General features: G+C 42.9%; 2 protein-coding genes across 2 annotated transcripts; one reads left to right on the plus strand and one right to left on the minus strand.

Annotated features, from left to right (window-relative positions):
* Positions 1 to 3,720: 3,720 nt before the first annotated feature.
* Positions 3,721 to 4,665, plus strand: LOC309401268 (olfactory receptor 4E1-like; the record flags this gene model as incomplete). Its single annotated transcript, XM_081970331.1, has 1 exon — positions 3,721 to 4,665. One exon carries the CDS (start codon positions 3,721 to 3,723, stop codon positions 4,663 to 4,665), a length of 945 nt encoding a protein of 314 aa, XP_081826457.1.
* A 7,105-nt stretch (positions 4,666 to 11,770) lies between these two features.
* LOC309401269 (olfactory receptor 4E2-like) lies at positions 11,771 to 12,706 on the minus strand (the record flags this gene model as incomplete). The annotated part of the gene is made up of 1 exon (XM_081970332.1): positions 11,771 to 12,706. One exon carries the CDS (start codon positions 12,704 to 12,706, stop codon positions 11,771 to 11,773), a length of 936 nt encoding a protein of 311 aa, XP_081826458.1.
* Between the last annotated feature and the right edge of the window lie 5,557 nt (positions 12,707 to 18,263).

Genomic DNA, 18,263 nt, shown 5'->3' on the forward strand with positions numbered 1-18,263 from the left:
ACAGAACAGTTACAATGAAAAAAACGGCAATCCTAAATTATAGCAGATGTTTTAACTGTAAACATCTGGTGACTTTGAGTACATTGGTCAGAAATAATCATTGCCTAGGTAGAAAAACACTGTAATACATCATCCTTATTTATGTTTTAATAATGAATCTTTTGTGATAGGCAACACTGAAGATTTATCCTTAGAATTTACAACATAGGACTTGCCCAACATTTTCCCTGGTCGTTAAATCATTCTTTTTCTCTCCCTTTCACAAAGCATGTATTTCTATCATCATTATCTTTCTGTCTTGTTTCTTTGTTATTTTGAAAGCAGTATAAAATATTTAAAAATCAGTTTGCAGATATGGAAGAAATTCATTAATATAGCGGGACCAAACTATTGCAGGCAGGTTTCACTCAAGCTACAACTCCTTTTATTTTTTTTAACTCCCCCAATTGCAAACTGTGTTTTCACCTGCAAATAGGTAGAAATGCCAGATTTTTTCCCCTCTCCAATGAATAAAATAACTGAAAGTTATTTTCAGCATGGTAATTGTAAAACTGATAAAATTAACTATATGGAAGAAATAAGTTTGTCCTCTGACAGTCCACATCTGTACAGCATCTGTATATACTTTCATGCAGAGAAAGTAATTCTGGAACACCAAACAATATCTAATGTGAAGTTTAGCTGTAAATCTATAAAAGTCTGAGTGAACTATTTGAAATTGCAGTAGAATTATTCTTGACAATCCATTATTATTAAACAGTTTCCAGAAGAAGAAATTAGAATAGAATAGGATAGGATAGGATAGGATAGGATAGAATAGAATAGAATAGAATAGAATAGAATAGAATAGAATAGAATAGAATAGAATAGAATAACAGAGTTGGAAGGGACCTTGGTGGTCTTCTAGTCCAACCCTCTGCTTAGGCAGGAAACCCTACAACACTTCAGACAAATGGTTCTCCAACATCTTCTTCAAGAGTTCTAGTGTTGGGGCATTCACAACTTCTGGAGGCAAGTTGTTCCACTGATTAATTGTTCTCACTGTCAGGAAATTTCTCCTCAGTTTTAAGTGGCTTCTCTCCTTGATTAGTTTCCACCCATTGCTTCTTGTTCTACCCTCAGGTGCCCTGGAGAATAGTTTGACTCCCTCTTCTTTGTGGCAGCCCCTGAGATATTGGAAGACTGCTGTCATGTCTCCCCTAGTCCTTCTTTTCATTAAACTAGACATACCCAGTTCCTGCAACCGTTCTTCGTGTATTTTAGCCTCCAGTCTCCTAATCATCTTTTCTATTGTATTATCGTTGATTTATATGCTAGAGCAACTAAGATGATTAAGGGCCTAGAGACTAAAACATATGAAGAACGGTTTCAGGAACTGGGTTTGTTTCGTCTAGTGAAAGGAAGGACTAGGGCTGACATGATAGCAATGTTCCAACATTTGAGGGGCTTCCATAAAAAAGAGGGAGGGTCAACCTATTTTCCAAAGCACCAGGAGGCAGGACAAGAAACAACAGATGGAAATGAATCAAGGAGAGCAGCAACCTGGAATAAAGGAGAGATTTCCGAACAGTGAGAACAATTAATCAGTGGCACGCCTTTCCACAATAGTATGGGGCCGTAGTGGCAAACCTATGGCACACATGATCCCTCTAGGTGGCCACGCACACCATTGCCCCAGCTCCCACTAGTCAGCTGGTCTTTGGGTCTGTGCCATGTATGCATGGTGGGCACATGTGCACTCACCCAAACTGCGAGGCGCGCATGCGCTTTGGACACTCGGTGCATGAATGGTTTGCCATCCCTGGCATAGGGCCTCCTGTTGACAGAGGGTTGGACTAGAAGACCTCCAAGGTCCCTTCCAACTCCGCTGTTCTGTTCTGCCCATCCAACTTTTTCAGATGTACAGAGATTCGTCCAATTATCTCCCCTGTCCGGATTACTCCTTCCCACCCTAGTTCTATTTACTTCCTGTTACATGAATACTGACCACTGGGGCAATTTCAGCCACTTACATTCATCATAAATGGAAACCAGCAAAGGAGGGAACCAACCTAGAAGTAAGGAGAAATGTCCTGACAGTGAGGACAATCAACCAGTGGAATAGGTTGGCTCCAGAGGTTGTGGCTGCTTCATCACTGGAGGCTTTCAAGAAGAGATTGGAACGAACACTTGTCTGAGTATAGGGTTTCCTGCCTGAGCAGAGGGTTGGACTCAGTGGTGGGTTTCAAACTTTTTTAGAACCTCTTCTGTAGGTGTGGGCTGCTTTGTGGGAGTGGCTTGCCAGCCATGTGACCGGGTGGGAGTGGCTTGCCAGCCATGAGACTGGGTGTCGGGGCCAACTTGTAAAATGTGGTGAAACTCACTTAACAATGCTCTTGCTTAGCAACCAAAATGTTAGCTCAGAAACTCTGGCATTTGAAGCATGCAAGTCTTAAAGCTGTCAAGTTACAAGACCCTTGCACCCCTAACCCTTTAGGAAAAAAAACCCAGGGGTGTTCAAACTTGACAGCTTTAAGACTTGTCGACTTCAACTCCCAGAATTCCTCCTCCAGTCATGTTGGCTCAGGAACTCTGGCATTGAAGTGTGCAAGTCTTAAAGCTGTCAAGTTACAAGACCCTTGCACCGCTAACCCTTTAGAAAAAAACCCCCAAGGGTGTTCAAACTTGACAGCTTTAAGACTTGGGGACTTCAACTCCCAGAATTCCTCCTCCAGTCATGTTGGCTCAGGAACTCTGGCATTGAAATGTGCAAGTCTTAAAGCTGTCAAGTTACAAGACCCTTGCACCCCTAGCCCTTTAGGAAAAAAAACCCAGAGGTGTTCAAACTTGACAGCTTTAAGACCTGTGGACTTCAACTCCCAGAATTCCTCCTCTCGCTCTTCATCTTGATGATGTGCGGACGGGCGGGGGGAGGGAGCTGGAACCGGTTCTAAATGGCACTGTTGATTTGTGGAATCTCTTCTATAGAAGAGGTTAGAACTGGCAGGAACCCATCTGGTTCGACTAGAAGACCTCCAAAGTCCTTTCCAAATCTGTTCTTCTGTTAGTCTATCAGCCTGGGACTGTAGAATCCAATTATGAAAGTTTGTTATGTTGAGTAGATTAGTTTATGGAGACTAATCAAGGAGAGAAGCAATTATCTGTTGCTAGCTGGATACCATGCTTTGCGACTAAACTATGTGATCGAGCTATGCAGGAGAAATTCAGTTCACAATCTGTTGGCTCAGTGGGGGTCAGTGATTGAAACACATAAGGGAATATCGCGCCCGCCGCCTTGAGTCCGGAAGCAGTTCCATAGGTGGAAGGTGTTGACATCTTGTTGGGGTACTGATGTTTAGTACCGTAAGGAGCCCCAGACTACTCCTTAGTAAAGGAGTGGAATATCTTCCAGTTCGAACTGAAATAATGGAATGTGAGGCAACTGGCAGTTGGAACAGTGTTCTTTTCCAGTGGGGAGGGAGAGTAGAACTCTCTAACTCCTTAGCATCAGAGCGTGTTCATTATTGTATAAGAAATACTAATGATCTGATGGTTATTTTGAAAAATCCTTTCTTAGCGGGCACCTAGAAGCCAAGAGGAACATACGTGCCAAATTTCACATTTGTAGACTTTATGGTTCTGGAGATTTCGTGATGAGTGAGTGGTATATTTGTCTTTTATATAGAGAGATTCTGTTATAATATTGTTCTTCTTTCCTTCCTACTTTCTCCGCAGAAAACCATGCCATCAGGGAACACTTCAGAAGTGACAGCATTCATCTTATCTGGACTCACCACCAACCATAACACCGAACTGGTGCTTTTCGTCCTTTTCATTGCCATTTACACTTTGATCCTGATTGGCAATATTCTCATCGTCATCACCATCGTCTTCGATAGCCAGCTGCACAGCCCCATGTACTTCTTCCTCAGCAATCTCTCCTTCATCGATGTCTGTCACTCCTCGGTGGTCATGCCCAAAATGCTCGCAGACTTCCTGGCCGAGTCCAAAACCATCTCCTTCGGAGAATGCGTCGCGCAGATGTTCTTCCTCCACCTCTTCGCCTGCACTGAGATCTTCCTTCTCACCATCATGGCCTACGATCGCTACGCCGCCATATGTCATCCTCTGCACTACACAAGCATCATGAGCCGCCGGGTCTGTCTCAGCTTGGCGGTGGCCATGTGGCTAGGAGGCCTCGTCCACTCCATTGCTTTGACGGCCTTGACCCTCAGCGTGCCCTACTGTGGCCCCAACTCTATCGACAACTTCTTTTGTGATGTCCCCCTGGTCATCAAACTCGCCTGCGCCGACACCTATGTTTTCGAGGTCCTCATCGTCTCCAACTCAGGACTGATTTCCGTGGTTTGCTTTATCGTCTTGGTCATCTCCTATGTGGTCATCCTAGTCTCCTTGAAGAACCGCTTCTCTGAAGGGCGGCGCAAGGCTCTGTCAACTTGCGCTGCTCACCTGACGGTCGTGACCTTCTTCTTGGGCCACTGTATCTTCATCTACCTCAGGCCCGCCAAGAGTTTGCCCGCAGATAAGGTTGTCTCCATCTTCTTCACAGCTGTGACGCCCCTGCTCAACCCGGTCATCTACACGTTGCGTAACGAGGACATGTTAAACGCCTTGAATAAACTTCGTGGGCGGCAAGTCCACGCAGGATCCAAAGGAATTCATTAAGAAGGGTAAAATATTTCAAGGTGCGGCACTCTGTCTTTCCAATAATTGGGTAATTGATAGAAATAGTGAGGTATCTACCCCAGGCAAGGAAGCACACTTCCAATCGGATGTTACCTCCAAAATGAATGACAAAATAACGCACCTTAGAGGTCTTCTAGTCCAGCCCCCTTGCTCAAGCAGGAAGCCCAATGAGATTTCAAAGCTGGGCTTTGTCTGCTTGTTATTTTTTAAATTGGGGCGAACAACCCTTTGCGTGCGAGGCTGAAAAAATAAATGTGTGGGTCGTCCTCCACTTACGGCCACAATTAAACTCAAAATTTCCATGGCGAAGCAAGACAGCGGCGAAGCGAATTTTCCTTCGTTTTGCGACTTTTCGGGCCGCCATTGTTAAATAATTCAAGTCTCAAGTATCACAAAATAAATAATTCTGTTAGAAAAGTTAATAAATTAAGTGAATCTGGCTTCTCCTTTGGCTTTGCTTATCAAAGATAAGATGAACGTATCGTCCTGGGCAACTGCAACCGTCGCAAATCCATGCCAGTTGCCAATCGTCCAAATAGACAATAATACAATAGCAGAGTTGGAAGGGACCTTGGAGGTCTTCTAGTCCAACCCCCTGCCTAGGCAGGAAACCCTGTACCGTTTCAGACAAATGGCTACCCAACATCTTCTTAAAGACTTCCAGTGTTGGGGCATTCACAACTTCTGGAGGCAAGCTGTTCCACTGATTCATTGTTCTAACTGTCAGGAAGTTTCTCCTCAGTTCTAAGTTGCTTCTCTCCTTGATTAGTTTCCACCCATTGCTTCTTGTTCTGCCCTCAGGTGCCTTGGAGAATAGTTTAACTCCCTCTTCTTTGTGGCAACCCCTTTTCAGGGTTCCTGATTCCAGATGCAAAATGCCTTCCCCCCCCCGCCTTTTTGAAGCGTTTCTTCTGTTAGGATCCATCTGCCAAAACGCACATACCTGCTAATAGATCCAAGTCAGGCGATCCAAACTTCAGGTGGCTCGAGCAAGTGAGCCAAACTGCATTAAGTCAAAACAGAACGTTGTCATTCAGAAAGGGACCAAAGACATGGACTTTTTTGGGAAGGAAAGTCTCAGGTAGGGGATGACTTTGGAGACATACAGATCAAAGGTGGGCTGTTGTTTTTTCTCAAGAGGCAAATGGACTTTCTCAGTGTTCTTTTTTTGTTTCACTTCTCATCCAAGAAGCTTCTTCGGTTTTCAAACAAACAAACAAACCAAACCTAGAAAATCCAGTTGGCCTTTTGGGAAAATCAACCATGGGGTCCGAGAACGGATGGGTAACTTTTTCATAAAATGACCAGAACTGCAGGGACAGATGTAACCATGGAGTAGAAGTGGGAAAGGAGAAACAGCTTTGAGTCTAATGGATCGGCAGTCAAACAATACAATACAATACAATACAATACAATGCAATGCAATGCAATGCAATGCAATGCAATACAATATAATACAATACAATACAATACAATACAACACAATACAATAGCAGAGTTGGAAGGGACCTTGGAGGTCTTCTAGTCCAACCCTTTGCTTAGGCAGGAAACCCTATACTGTTTCAGACAAATAGCTATCCAACATCTTCTTAAAGACTTCCAGTGTTGGGGCATTCACTTCTGGAGGCAACTTCTGTTCCACTGATTAATCGTTCTAACTGTCAGGAAGCTTCTCCTCAGTTCTAAGTTGCTTCTCTCCTTGATTAGTTTCCACCCATTGCTTCTTGTCCTGCCCTCAGGTGCCTTGGAGAATAGTTTGACTCCCTCTTCTTTGTAGCAACCCACAAATATTGATCATGTGACAACAAGGATACCAGAATGGTCTGTGAAAAATAGTCATAAGAGACTTTTTTCAATGCCATCTAAATAAATGGTTGGACTACCTGCAATTGGGGGGGGGGGGGAGAGAACAGTACAGATCGTTCTGGGTTTATGACTGTAATGGAGCCTCCCATTACACTCATAAGTTATGACGGTCATAAAGTGGGTCACCCCATGACCAATCTGATTTTGCAACCTTTTTTGGGCCGGTGGTTAAGTGACTCACTGCAGTCGTTAAGCGAACGCAGCAGTCGCTAAGTGAAACCATTCTCTGCAATGAGTGTTCTTTTGCCAGAAATCAATTTCCGGGGGGGGGGGGATTGTAAATCGCAGTCATGTGACCAGCACATACTGCAAATGGCTGTGAAAGAAGAAAAGTACCTAGATAGCTCTATTAATAAGGAAATACCCCCACCCAAGAGTCAAAACAGGGTGAATGCCATTAAGCCACAATAGGAACTGCATCACCGCCATTGCAGTCCAAACCTCAACCAAACCTGGAAGCTCAGACAAGCACCTATGATCTGCCTTTCTTCTTTTGCTCATAGAGCCAGCTATCATTTTCTTTTAATGACTGAAAGGAGCTATCAGAGTGTTTTACTGGCCTGATGCCCTTCCTGTCGCCAATGCGGAGTTTTTTTTCAGCAGATATATTCCCATCGTGCCCAGAGAGAGAAATATTTGCCTCTACCTAGGATCGAACTTATAGCCTCCTGATTGTGAGGCAAGAACTGCACCTGTAGGCCACCGCACCACTCCCCTATAGAGCCAGCTATGACCCCTACCCAACCCCGACGTGACCCCATAGGAATCTGTCAACAGCCAATAGAATCCATGTTCTTGCACATCTGAGCCCCAAATTGCTATTGTTAAGTGAAAATGTTATTATGTGAGTTTCGCCCCATTTTATGACCTTCCTTGCCACGTTTGTTAATCGCTGCCGTTTGTTAAGTCAGTCACACGGTTGTTAAGTGAACCTGACTTTCCCGTTGGCTTTGTGCGTCAGAGGGTCGCAAAAGGAGATCCCACGACCCCTTTGGGACACTGCAATCGTCATAAGTACGAATCCGTTGCTGAGCATCTGGATTTTGATCACGTGACCGTGGGAATACTGCAGAGGTTCTTAATTGTGAAAAACGGTCCCCGAGTCCCTTTTTTTCAGTGCTGTCGTAACTTTGAACGGTCACTAAAGGAACACCAGTCGAGGGCTACCCTGAATATTGCATATGGTTATATGTTATGAGCTCATAGCTGTTCTGCAAATGAAATGTATTTAATTATTATTTTTTTGCTTCTTACAATAATACAATAGCAGAGTCGGAAGGGACCTTGGAGGTCTTCTAGTCCAACCCCCTGCCTAGGCAGGAAACCCTATACCGTTCCAGACAAATGGCTATCCAACATCTTCTTAAAGACTTCCAGTGTTGGGGCATTCACAACTTCTGGAGGTACAGTTGCCAGGTGTCCACTATTTGAGCGGACAATCTGCTTTTTTCACGTTATGTTTACTATTTTTTTCCACAAAATAGTGGACCATTTTTTTTATTCAAAAGCTTGATGATGAAATGGTACGTAATCTAAAAGCTGTACAGTCTAAGAGAATAAGGATAGGAGAATCGCGTTTTGTCTTTTTTTTTCATAAGTTAGAATGAGACAAAGATCGAATATCCATCGAACTCGATTCGCCGAAAAAATTATTAATCATACTCAATTGTTTCACAAGACATTTAATAAAAGTAGAATAATTTTATATACTTTTATTAAATGTCTTGTGAAACAATTGAGTATGATTAATAATTTTTTACTATTTACTATTTTTCTTAACTCGCCTTTACCTATTATTTTTATATTATACTTTTTTTCTTAGTTGGATAGGTATGTTTTGGGACACTCAATAACGTATCATCACTTAAGGTTCAATGAGGACTAGCCTCACTATGTACAGCGCGAATTTGTCAAACCAAAGATTTCGTTGAAGCATTCTAAACATAAAAGTTAATCATTGTTTTTATGTAAATACTATTTTGCTGTGTTCTAATTATAATATATTTGTTGTTTTGAATTTGAAGTAAAGTTTTGAAGTGATTATTTTAATACGTGTTAAAATGTTTGTAAGAAAATATATAATTTAATAGAAAATTCTATTTTTTTTTTACTACTTAACCCCCCCTTCCCCCCGCTTGTCCACTATTTTTTGGAAGCAGACCTGGCAATCCTATCTGGAGGCAACTTCTCTTCCACTGATTAATTGTTCTACCTGTCAGGAAGTTTCTCCTCCGTTCTAAGTTGCTTCTCTCCTTGATTAGTTTCCACCCATTGCTTCTTGTTCTACCCTCAGGTGCCTTGGAGAATAATTTGACTCCCTCTTCTTTGTGGCAGCCCCTTTTTCATATACTCTATAAATTTGATAATAATGGGACGAGCAGGCTGGGGAAAATCGTCCCTCTTTTTCCTTCCCACTGACATCCTCTTTAGTCTTCCATGAGGTATGGAACATAAGTCTTCCCAATTACTTTCATAGCCTGAGGTCTAGCAACTTGATTGCTTGTAGTTTTTTTAAAGAAAAGAAGGTAGGAGGGAGGGGAGGGAAGATGCGTTTGTTTTCTCTCAAAGTTTTCGAATTTGAGCTCTGTGGAAAAACAGAACAGATACAATGAAAAAAAACGTCAGCCGTAAATTATAACCGATGTTTTTAACTGTGAACATCGACAACTGGCGATCAGTCTCTGGAGCATTGGTGAGAAATAACCAAATCTGTTATCTTTTCATTCCCAACCAAAAACTTCCTTTATGAAAATTATCCTGAAGTTCTAACATGCTGTATTTCCTGTTTCACGTTTATACCGGGATTAACGGAACTATTATATGATTATAATACATACAGAATACACACACACACACACACACACATCTACACTTGGTCTTACAATAATAATACAATACAGTACAATAGCAGAGTTGGAAGGGACCTTGGAGGTCTTCTAGTCCAACCCCCTTCCTAGCCAGGAAACCCTATACCGTTTCAGACAAATGGCTGTCCAACATCTTCTTAAAGACTTCCAGTGTTGGGCATTCACAACTTCTGGAGGCAAGCTGTTCCACTGATTAATTGTTCTGTCAGGAAATTTCTCCTCAGTTCCAAGTTGCTTCTCTCTTTGATTGGTTTCCACCCATTGCTTCTTGTTCTACCCTCAGGTGCCTTGGAGAATAGTTTGACTCCCTCTTCTTTGTGGCAACCCCTGAGATATTGGAACAATGCTATCATGTCCCCCCCCCCTAGTCCTTCTTTCTATTAAACTAGACATACCCAGTTCCTGCAACCGTTCTTCCTATGTTTTAGCCTCCAGTCCCCTAATCATCTTTGTTGCTCTTCTCTGCACTCTTTCTAGAGTCTCCACATCTTTTCTACATCGTGGCGACCAAAACTGAATGCAAATATTCCAAGTGTGGCCTTACCAAGGCATTATAAAGTGGTATTAACACTTCACCTGATCTTGATTCTATCCCTCTGTTGATGCAGCCTAGAACTGTGTTGGCCTTTTTGGCAGCTGCTGCACACTGCTGGCTCACATTTAAATGGTTGTCCACTAGGACTCCAAGATCCCTCTCACAGTTACTACTATTGAACAAGTTTCTACCTATACTGTACCTGTGCATTTCGTTTTTCTTGCCTAAATGTAGAACCTTACTCTTTTCACCATTTAATTTCATTTTATTAGATAGTGCCCAATGTTTGACAAAGTTTGTCAAGATCCTTCTGTATCTTAAACCTGTCTTCTGGAGTGTTGGCTATTCCTGCCAGCTTGGTGTAATCTGCAAATTTGATGAATTTCCCATTTATCCCCTCATCCAAATCATTGTTGAACATGTTGAAGAGTACTGGGCCCAAAACAGAGCCTTGGGGTACTCCACTGCATACTTCCCTCCATGTAAATGCAGTTCCATTTATTTATTTATTTATTTATTTCTTAGATTTTTAGACCGCCCCTCTCCCAGAAAGGGACTCGGGCGGTGTACAGTCAATACAGATAAAATCGGTCATAATAATAAAATACATTTAAGATACATTTGGTGGGGGAGATAGGCTGTACTAAGAAATAAATATATTCTAATCCTAAAAACATCACAATTAAAACCCCAAACCCAATTAAAATAAAATAAATCCCCGGGAGGTAAAACTAAGAAAGTGCCAGGCCAGCTGATTGAAATAGGTGAGTCTTTAACTTTTGCCGGAAGGAACGGAGGTCGGTGGTAGTTCGAATGTCTGGGGGGAGGTCATTCCAGAGGGTTGGGCCCATCACAGAGAAGGATCTACTCCTAGGCGTCGCCCGCTGGCATTGCCTAGCAGACGGCACCAGGAGGAGCCCCTCCCTGTGTGAGCAGATAGGTCGCAGGGACTAGGACTACATGTTGAGTGCGGTTGGTCAGCCAGTTACGAATCCATCTGGTGGTGATGCTGTCTAACCCACATTCTTCTACTTTATCTAGTAGTAGGTTATGGTGTACCTTATCAAATGCCTTACTGAAGTCTTAGATTATTATTTTTTAATTCTCTGGCATGCAATTTGGGAATTCTATACCGGGTGGCACTGTGTACATTCCTCAAATACCGGTAGATAAATGTGATGAGGGGAGGATTGTTAAAAGCCACTGATAAACTAAACGTCCACGATACCGATAAAGGAGAATATTTGTTTGCCTTACTGAGCAACTGAAGAAGCTTCTTGGATGAGAAGTAAAACGTCTTCAAGAAAAAACAAAGGAAGTCCAGTTGCCTTTTTAAAAAGCACCTTTTTTGACGTCTCCGTGGTCATGTGGCCGGCATGGCTAAACACCGAAGGTGCACGGAACGCTGTTGCCTTCCCACCAAAGGCGGTCCCTATTTTTCTACTTGCATTTTTCGAACTGCTAGGTTGACAGAAGCTGGGACAAGTAACAGGAGCTCACTCCGTTATGCAGCACTAGGGATTCAAACCGCTGAACTGCCGACCTTTCTGATTGACAAGCTCAGTGCCTTAGCCACTAAGCCACTGCGTCCCTCTCTTCTGTAAGAATCTCTATATTCTTCCAGTGTTGTGCTAATGTAATTCTAGCCGCTGTTAATACATGTAGTATTAAGTACATGTTCTCTTTATTACATTTTTCTGGTATGATACCCCACAGGAATGTTTCTGGTTTATATCGTTTTTTTCTATCCAGTGTGTATTTTTCTCCAATGTTGTTCTGCCTTTGTCATCTCCTATTTCTTGTCAAGCTAGCCAACTTATCCCCTTGCAAAAAATACCTTCTTCCGGCGCCAGAGTTTCTGCATGGACTTCTTTACCTCTTCGTTCCTCAGGGTGTAGATCACAGGGTTGAGGAGGGGAGTAACCATGGTGTAGAAGACAGCCACCAGTTTGTCTGAGGAGAAGTTGGAAGCAGGGCGGCTGTAGAGGACAATGCATGGCCCCAGGAACAAGACCACGACCAGTAAGTGGGCACTACAGGTTGAGAAAGCTTTGTGACGGCCTTCAGCTGTCTGTCTTCTCAGTGAGAGCAGGATGATGACGTAGGAAGTCACTAAGGCCAAGAAGCACACCAAGGAGATCATGCCACTGTTGGATACGATGAGAACGCCGGTGAAGTACGTATCAGCGCAAGCCAACTTGATGACCGGGGGAACATCACAGAAAAAGCTGTCTATGACATTTGGGCCACAGTAAGGGAGGCGAACGGTGAGAACCGTCTGGACCAGGGAGTGGACGGTCGCGCCCACCCACAAACCTCCCACCAAGTATGCACAAATCTTCAGGTTGACATGTTTCACGTAGTGCAATGGGTAGCAGATGGCAAGGCAACGGTCATAAGCCATGATAGTCAGGAGGAAGATCTCGGCACAGGCACAGATGTGGAGGAAGAAGAGTTGGGCCACGCACCCCCCAAAGGAGATGACCTTCTGGGAGAAGAAGGTGTCAAACAGCATCTTGGGTGCCGTGACAGAGGAATGGCAGATGTCAATGAAAGAGAGGTTCCCCAAGAAGAAGTACATGGGGGTGTGGAGGCACGGGTCGCAAGCCACCGTCACTATGATGAGGACGTTCCCTATTAAAATAAGCAGGTAGATAATGAAAAAAGCAGCAAATAAAACCAGCTCCAGACTCCGGATATCAGTCAGTCCCAAGAACACAAAATGAGTCACGGTCTGGTTGTACTCTGACATCGGGGTGGGATAGATTGAAGTCCACCCTGTCAACCTAAACAGAGAAAAATAAAATATTTGCTTCAGGACACCTCCTAATCTACAAGCATAGAAACAGATACCAATGAACCATTCCTCAATACGAATATATACCCCGTACCAGAGGTGATATTCAGCCAGTTCGGACTGGTTCGCCCAAAGTGGTAGTGGAAATCGTGGGTAGGGGTGGGCTCGCCCACCGGCCCTCCTGCCCTGGCTCTATACTGTCCTATTTTGACACATTTTTGAGGACTGATGCATGTCAGCCCTCACCCCACCCTTACCCACGATTTCCACTACCAGTTTGGGCGGAAGGTGCACACGTGAACTAAACACATGCGCAGAAGGCCGGGTGCATGCGTGGAAGGGGTCCATGCACCGGCAAAGTGGGCGGCGAACTGGTGGTAACAAAACGTGAAACCCACCACCTGCCCGTAACCACTCCCTTACTTCAGTCGCAGACAGGATATATCTCAAGGAACTAATATGAGGTGACAGTCTTCACCCAAGACAGGAGAACATTTAGTAGAATATAGTCCTTCCTTGATTTCTTTCTTGCTGTCCAGCCATCTGTCATCAGTCCTTTCACAGATAAGACCCTCCACTGCTTCAGGTCTACACTTAAAGTCTCTTTGTGCATGCACACACACAGCTAGGGGTGGTATTCACTTATTTTTCCTACCAGTTCACATAGGTGAGTGCGGGTACATCCACGCATGTGCTTTGGCGTGAAAATGTGCCTAAATAGGAGGGTATAGAGCCAGGGCGAGTCCCGCTACCGGTTGAAGCAAACCAATCCGAACCAATTGAATGCCACCTCTGCCCACAGCACATTGTCAGATTACTTCAAAAGACTGTGATAAGTTAATCAAATCTTCCTACCAGGGGGCTGTTCAGATTTCCTGAATTGGGTCAACGTCTCTTCCTTCTTTGAGGCTGCTGACTGAGTTCAGGTGTCAGGCACATTGGGACAAGCACATTTTCTGTACTGTAACTTTCTGCCTGGTGCAAATAGCTCTCTTGTTCGATGTGTCTATCAGCTGGGGGTCAACACCTCATGGAGGAGTAGACCTGAAGCACAGCTCAGGTTTGAATAGGCACCCTTACAGCTGAAAAGACATTTTACAAATATTTCAAATCTACACCTTGCTGTGTCCAGGTCTTTTCAGGCTGAAGAGCACAGGGAGTACATGATAGACAGATGATAGATAAAAGATGATAGACAGATGATAGATAAAAGGTGATAGGTGATAGATGATAGATAGATAGATAGATAGATAGATAGATAGATAGATAGATAGATGATACATACATACATAGATGATAGATAGATGATAGATAGATAGATAGATAGATAGATAGATAGATAGATAGATAGATAGATAGATAGATGATAGGTAGGTAGGTAGGTAGGTAGGTAGGTAGGTAGGTAGGTAGATGATAGATAGATAGATAGATAGATAGATAGATAGATAGATAGATAGATAGATAGAATAGATAGATAAGATAGATAGCATAGATAGGAGAGAGAGAGAGACAGAGACAGAGATAGAGAGACAGATAGCATAGATAGAAGATAGATAGATAGATAGATAGATAGATAGATAGATAGATAGATAGATAGATAGATGATAGATAGATAGATAGATAGATAGATAGATAGATAGATAGATAGATGAGAGAGAGAGAGAGAGATGATGGATCAATTGGATCATTGAAAAGACAGACAGACAGTCAGACAGACAGGCAGGCAGACAGGCAGACAGACAGACAGACAGATGATGGATCAATTGGGTCATTGAAAAGGCATAGATGATAGATAGATAGATAGATAGATAGATAGATGGATGGATGGATGGATGGATGGATGGATGGATGGATGGATGGATGGATAGATAGACAGACAGACACAGAGAAAAGAGAGATCTATATAGATGTAGATATATAGATGATATAAATACATAGATGACATAATGTAGATATAAATATTACACACACACACACACACACACACACACACACACACATAGACATAGACATACATACAGAGAGAGAGACAGAGAGAGATAGGCAGAGGCAGAGAGAGAGAGACAGAGACAGACATGATAACACCCTTCCAATATCTAACAGGTTGCCACAAAGAAGTGGGAGTCAACCTATTCTCCAAAGCCCCTGAAGGCCGGACAAGAAGCAATGGATGGAAACTAATCAAGGAGAGAAGCAACCTGGAACTAAGGAGACATTTCCTGACCGTCAGAACAATTAATCAGTGGAACGATTTGCCTCCGGAATTTGTGGGTATGCCAACACTGAAGGTTTTTAAGAAGAGATTGGATAACCACCACTACCCCTCCCCACCGCCCCTCCCTCCCCCCCCTCTCTCTCTCTCCCTCCCTCCCTCTATCTCTCTCTCTCTTTCTCTCGTTTCCTGCTTAAATGGGAGGCTGGATTGGAAGACAGCGAAGGTCCCTTCCATCTCTATTATTCTATTATTTTTATTCAACTCTAAACCTTGTACACACCTTTGCAGCTCTCTCCATCTTCATGTGCAATCATAGTTATGTACTCACATTTTCTGAAGACAATCTAGTCAGTAAAGGCACCTCCGGTAGGATAGCAAATTGGGCAGTAAAAGTTTTAAAACAAGCTGCCGCTATTCAACTAGCAAACCAAGAGCGTTGGTGGGCTCCATCTTAATCATTTCCCTTGTATAGACTTAGACAACCTGAAAGAACTACTGGAGGTGATGTCACAAATTGCACTGAAGACAAAATGAGATATTTTTTTTGTCCAGATTGGAAATCTGCACACTAATGAATTCACCATTGGGCTGGAGTGTTTAATTAAAGCCTTCCCAAGAGGGCCATAGGTTAAAGACAAGCTTTAATAACAATTGTGGAGTAAAAGAATATTGTGTTAGAAGGAAGGATCTCATAATGAGGTTCAGAGGTCCATTATGAACCAAATGTCAATTTTTGCCAATAAAAACTACCAGCAGAGTTACCGAGTTGGAAGGGACCTTGGAGGTCATCTAGTCCAACCCCTACTCAAGCAGAAAACCTTATACCATTAAACCTTATACCATTTCAGACAAATGGTGGTCCGATTAAAAACCTCAAGTGTTGAAGCACTCACAATTTCTAGAAGCTACACAGACACTGCTTGGTCCTTCCATAAGTTCTGAGCTTTTCAAATCGGAAAGAAATCTTACATTTACCAAACACCATGGCTTAAGTGGAACTTTCTTAAGAATTTAGATTGTATTCAATGTTCATCACATCAACCAAGTACAATCATTCGTGACAATCCTGTGACAGTCGCCTGCCAACTTGGGTACTCTCATGTAGACTACAGTTCCCAGAATCCATCATCCAATTTCACTCAGCATTCTGGGAGCTAGTTAGAACATAGAAGATAGAGTTGGAAGGAACCTTGGAGATCTTCTAGTCCAAGAGTCTCCAAACTAAGCAACTTTAAGTCTTGTGGACTTCAACTCCCAGAATTCCCCACCCAGCCATGATGGCCGAGGAAATATGGGAATTGAAGTCCACAAGTCTTAAAGTTACCAAGTTTGGAGACCTCTGTTCTAGTCCAAATCCCATTCAGACCCTATACCTGGGATTGTGAAACTATGGCACGCGTGCCACAAGTGGCATGCAGAGCCATTTGTCAAGGAACGCGAGGCGTTGCCCTGTCAGCTGACAGGTTCTGGCAAACTGGCAAACAGGAAATTCAGAAACGGACTTCTGGTTTGCTCTTAGGGCCAGTTTAAGCCCTCCGGAGCCTTCAGTGGCCTTTCGGAGGCTTCCTGAAGGCTACGGAGGACGAAAAACAACTCTACGAGCAAACCAGCAGTCACTTCTAGTTTGTTCGTAGGCCCAGTTTAAGCCCTCCGGAGCTTTCAGGGAAGCCTCCAGAAGGCCACCGAAGACTCCGGAGGGCTTAAAACAGCCCTACGAGCAAACCGGAAGTCCTATCTATCTATCGTCTGTCTATCTATCTATCTATCTATCTATCTATCTATCTATCTATCTATCTATCTATCTATCTATCTATCTATCTATCTATCTAGATATAGCTATAGCTATTTCTATATCTATATCTATTTCTATATCTATCAATCTATCTACCATCTATCTATTTATCATCTCTATCATTTTAATATTTATCTATCTACCATCTCTCTATCATCTATTTATCTATGATTTATCTATCTACATTATCTATCATCTATCTATCTATCTATCTATCTATCTATCTATCTATCTATCTATCTATCTATCTATCTATAGCTATATCTATTTCTATATCTATTTCTATATCTATTTCTATATCTATTTCTATATCTATCTATCTATCATCTATCTATCATCATTTTTATATTTATCTATCTATTGTCTCTCTATCATCTATTTATCTATGATTTATCTATCAATCTATCTCTCTATCGTCTGTATGTCTGTCTATCTATCTATAATTTTTCTATTTATCGTCTATCATCTATCATTTATTTATCTATCTAATTATTATATATCTATTTACCTATCATCTATCTATAATTTTTCTATTTATTTATTTATCATCTATCTATCATCTATTTATCTATCTATCATCTATTCCTTCTGCCCCAGTGGTGGGTTTCAAAAATTTTTAGAACCTCTCCTGTAGATGTGGCCTGCTTTGTGGGAGTGGCTTGCCAGCCATGTGACCGGGTGGTAGTGGATTGTCAGTCATGTGACTGGGTGGGTGTGGCCAACTTGTAAAATGTGGTGAAACTCACTTAACAACGCTCTTGCTTAGCAACCAAAATGTTGGCTCAGGAACGCTGGTATTGAAGTGGGCAAGTCTTAAAGCTGTCAAGTTACAAGACCCTTGCACCCCTAACCCTTTAGGAAAAAAAAACCCAGCGGTGTTCAAACTTGACAGCTTTAAGACTTGTGGACTTCAACTCCCAGAATTCCTCCTCCAGTCATGTTGGCTCAGGAACTCTGGCATTTGAAGCAAGCAAGTCTTAAAGCTGTCAAGTTACAAGACCCTTGCACCCCTAACCCTTTAGGAAAAAAAAACCACTTGTGGACTTCAACTCCCAGAATCCCTCCTCTCGCTCTTCATCTTGATGATGTGTGGACGGGCGGGGAGAAGGAACTGGAACCGGTTCTAAACGGCACTGTAGATTTGTGGAACCTCTTCTATAGAAGAGGTTAGAACTGGCAGGAACCCACCCCTGGTGCTCCATCACTGGAGGTTTTCAAGAAGAGATTCCAGACAATCATTTCTCTGGAATGGTATAGACCAGTGATGGCAAACCTTTTGTGACTTGCGTGCCAAAAGGGGTAGGGGAGAGCAGAGGGGTCACACGTGGGTGTGCCAAACCCATAATGCAATGCGCGACCCCAGCGTGCATGTATGCATGACCAGCGCTTCCCCACCCCCCATTTTTGCATGCTTTTTTCATCCTCTCCACGCTCCAGGGGCTTTATAGGAACCTGAGGAGGTCAAAAACAGCCTCCCTTGCTCCCTGAAGGCTCCGAAGGACTAA

The sequence above is a fragment of the Natrix helvetica genome (genome assembly GCF_964273705.1).
Source record: "Natrix helvetica genome assembly, chromosome: Z".
Lineage (NCBI taxonomy): Eukaryota > Metazoa > Chordata > Lepidosauria > Squamata > Natricidae > Natrix > Natrix helvetica.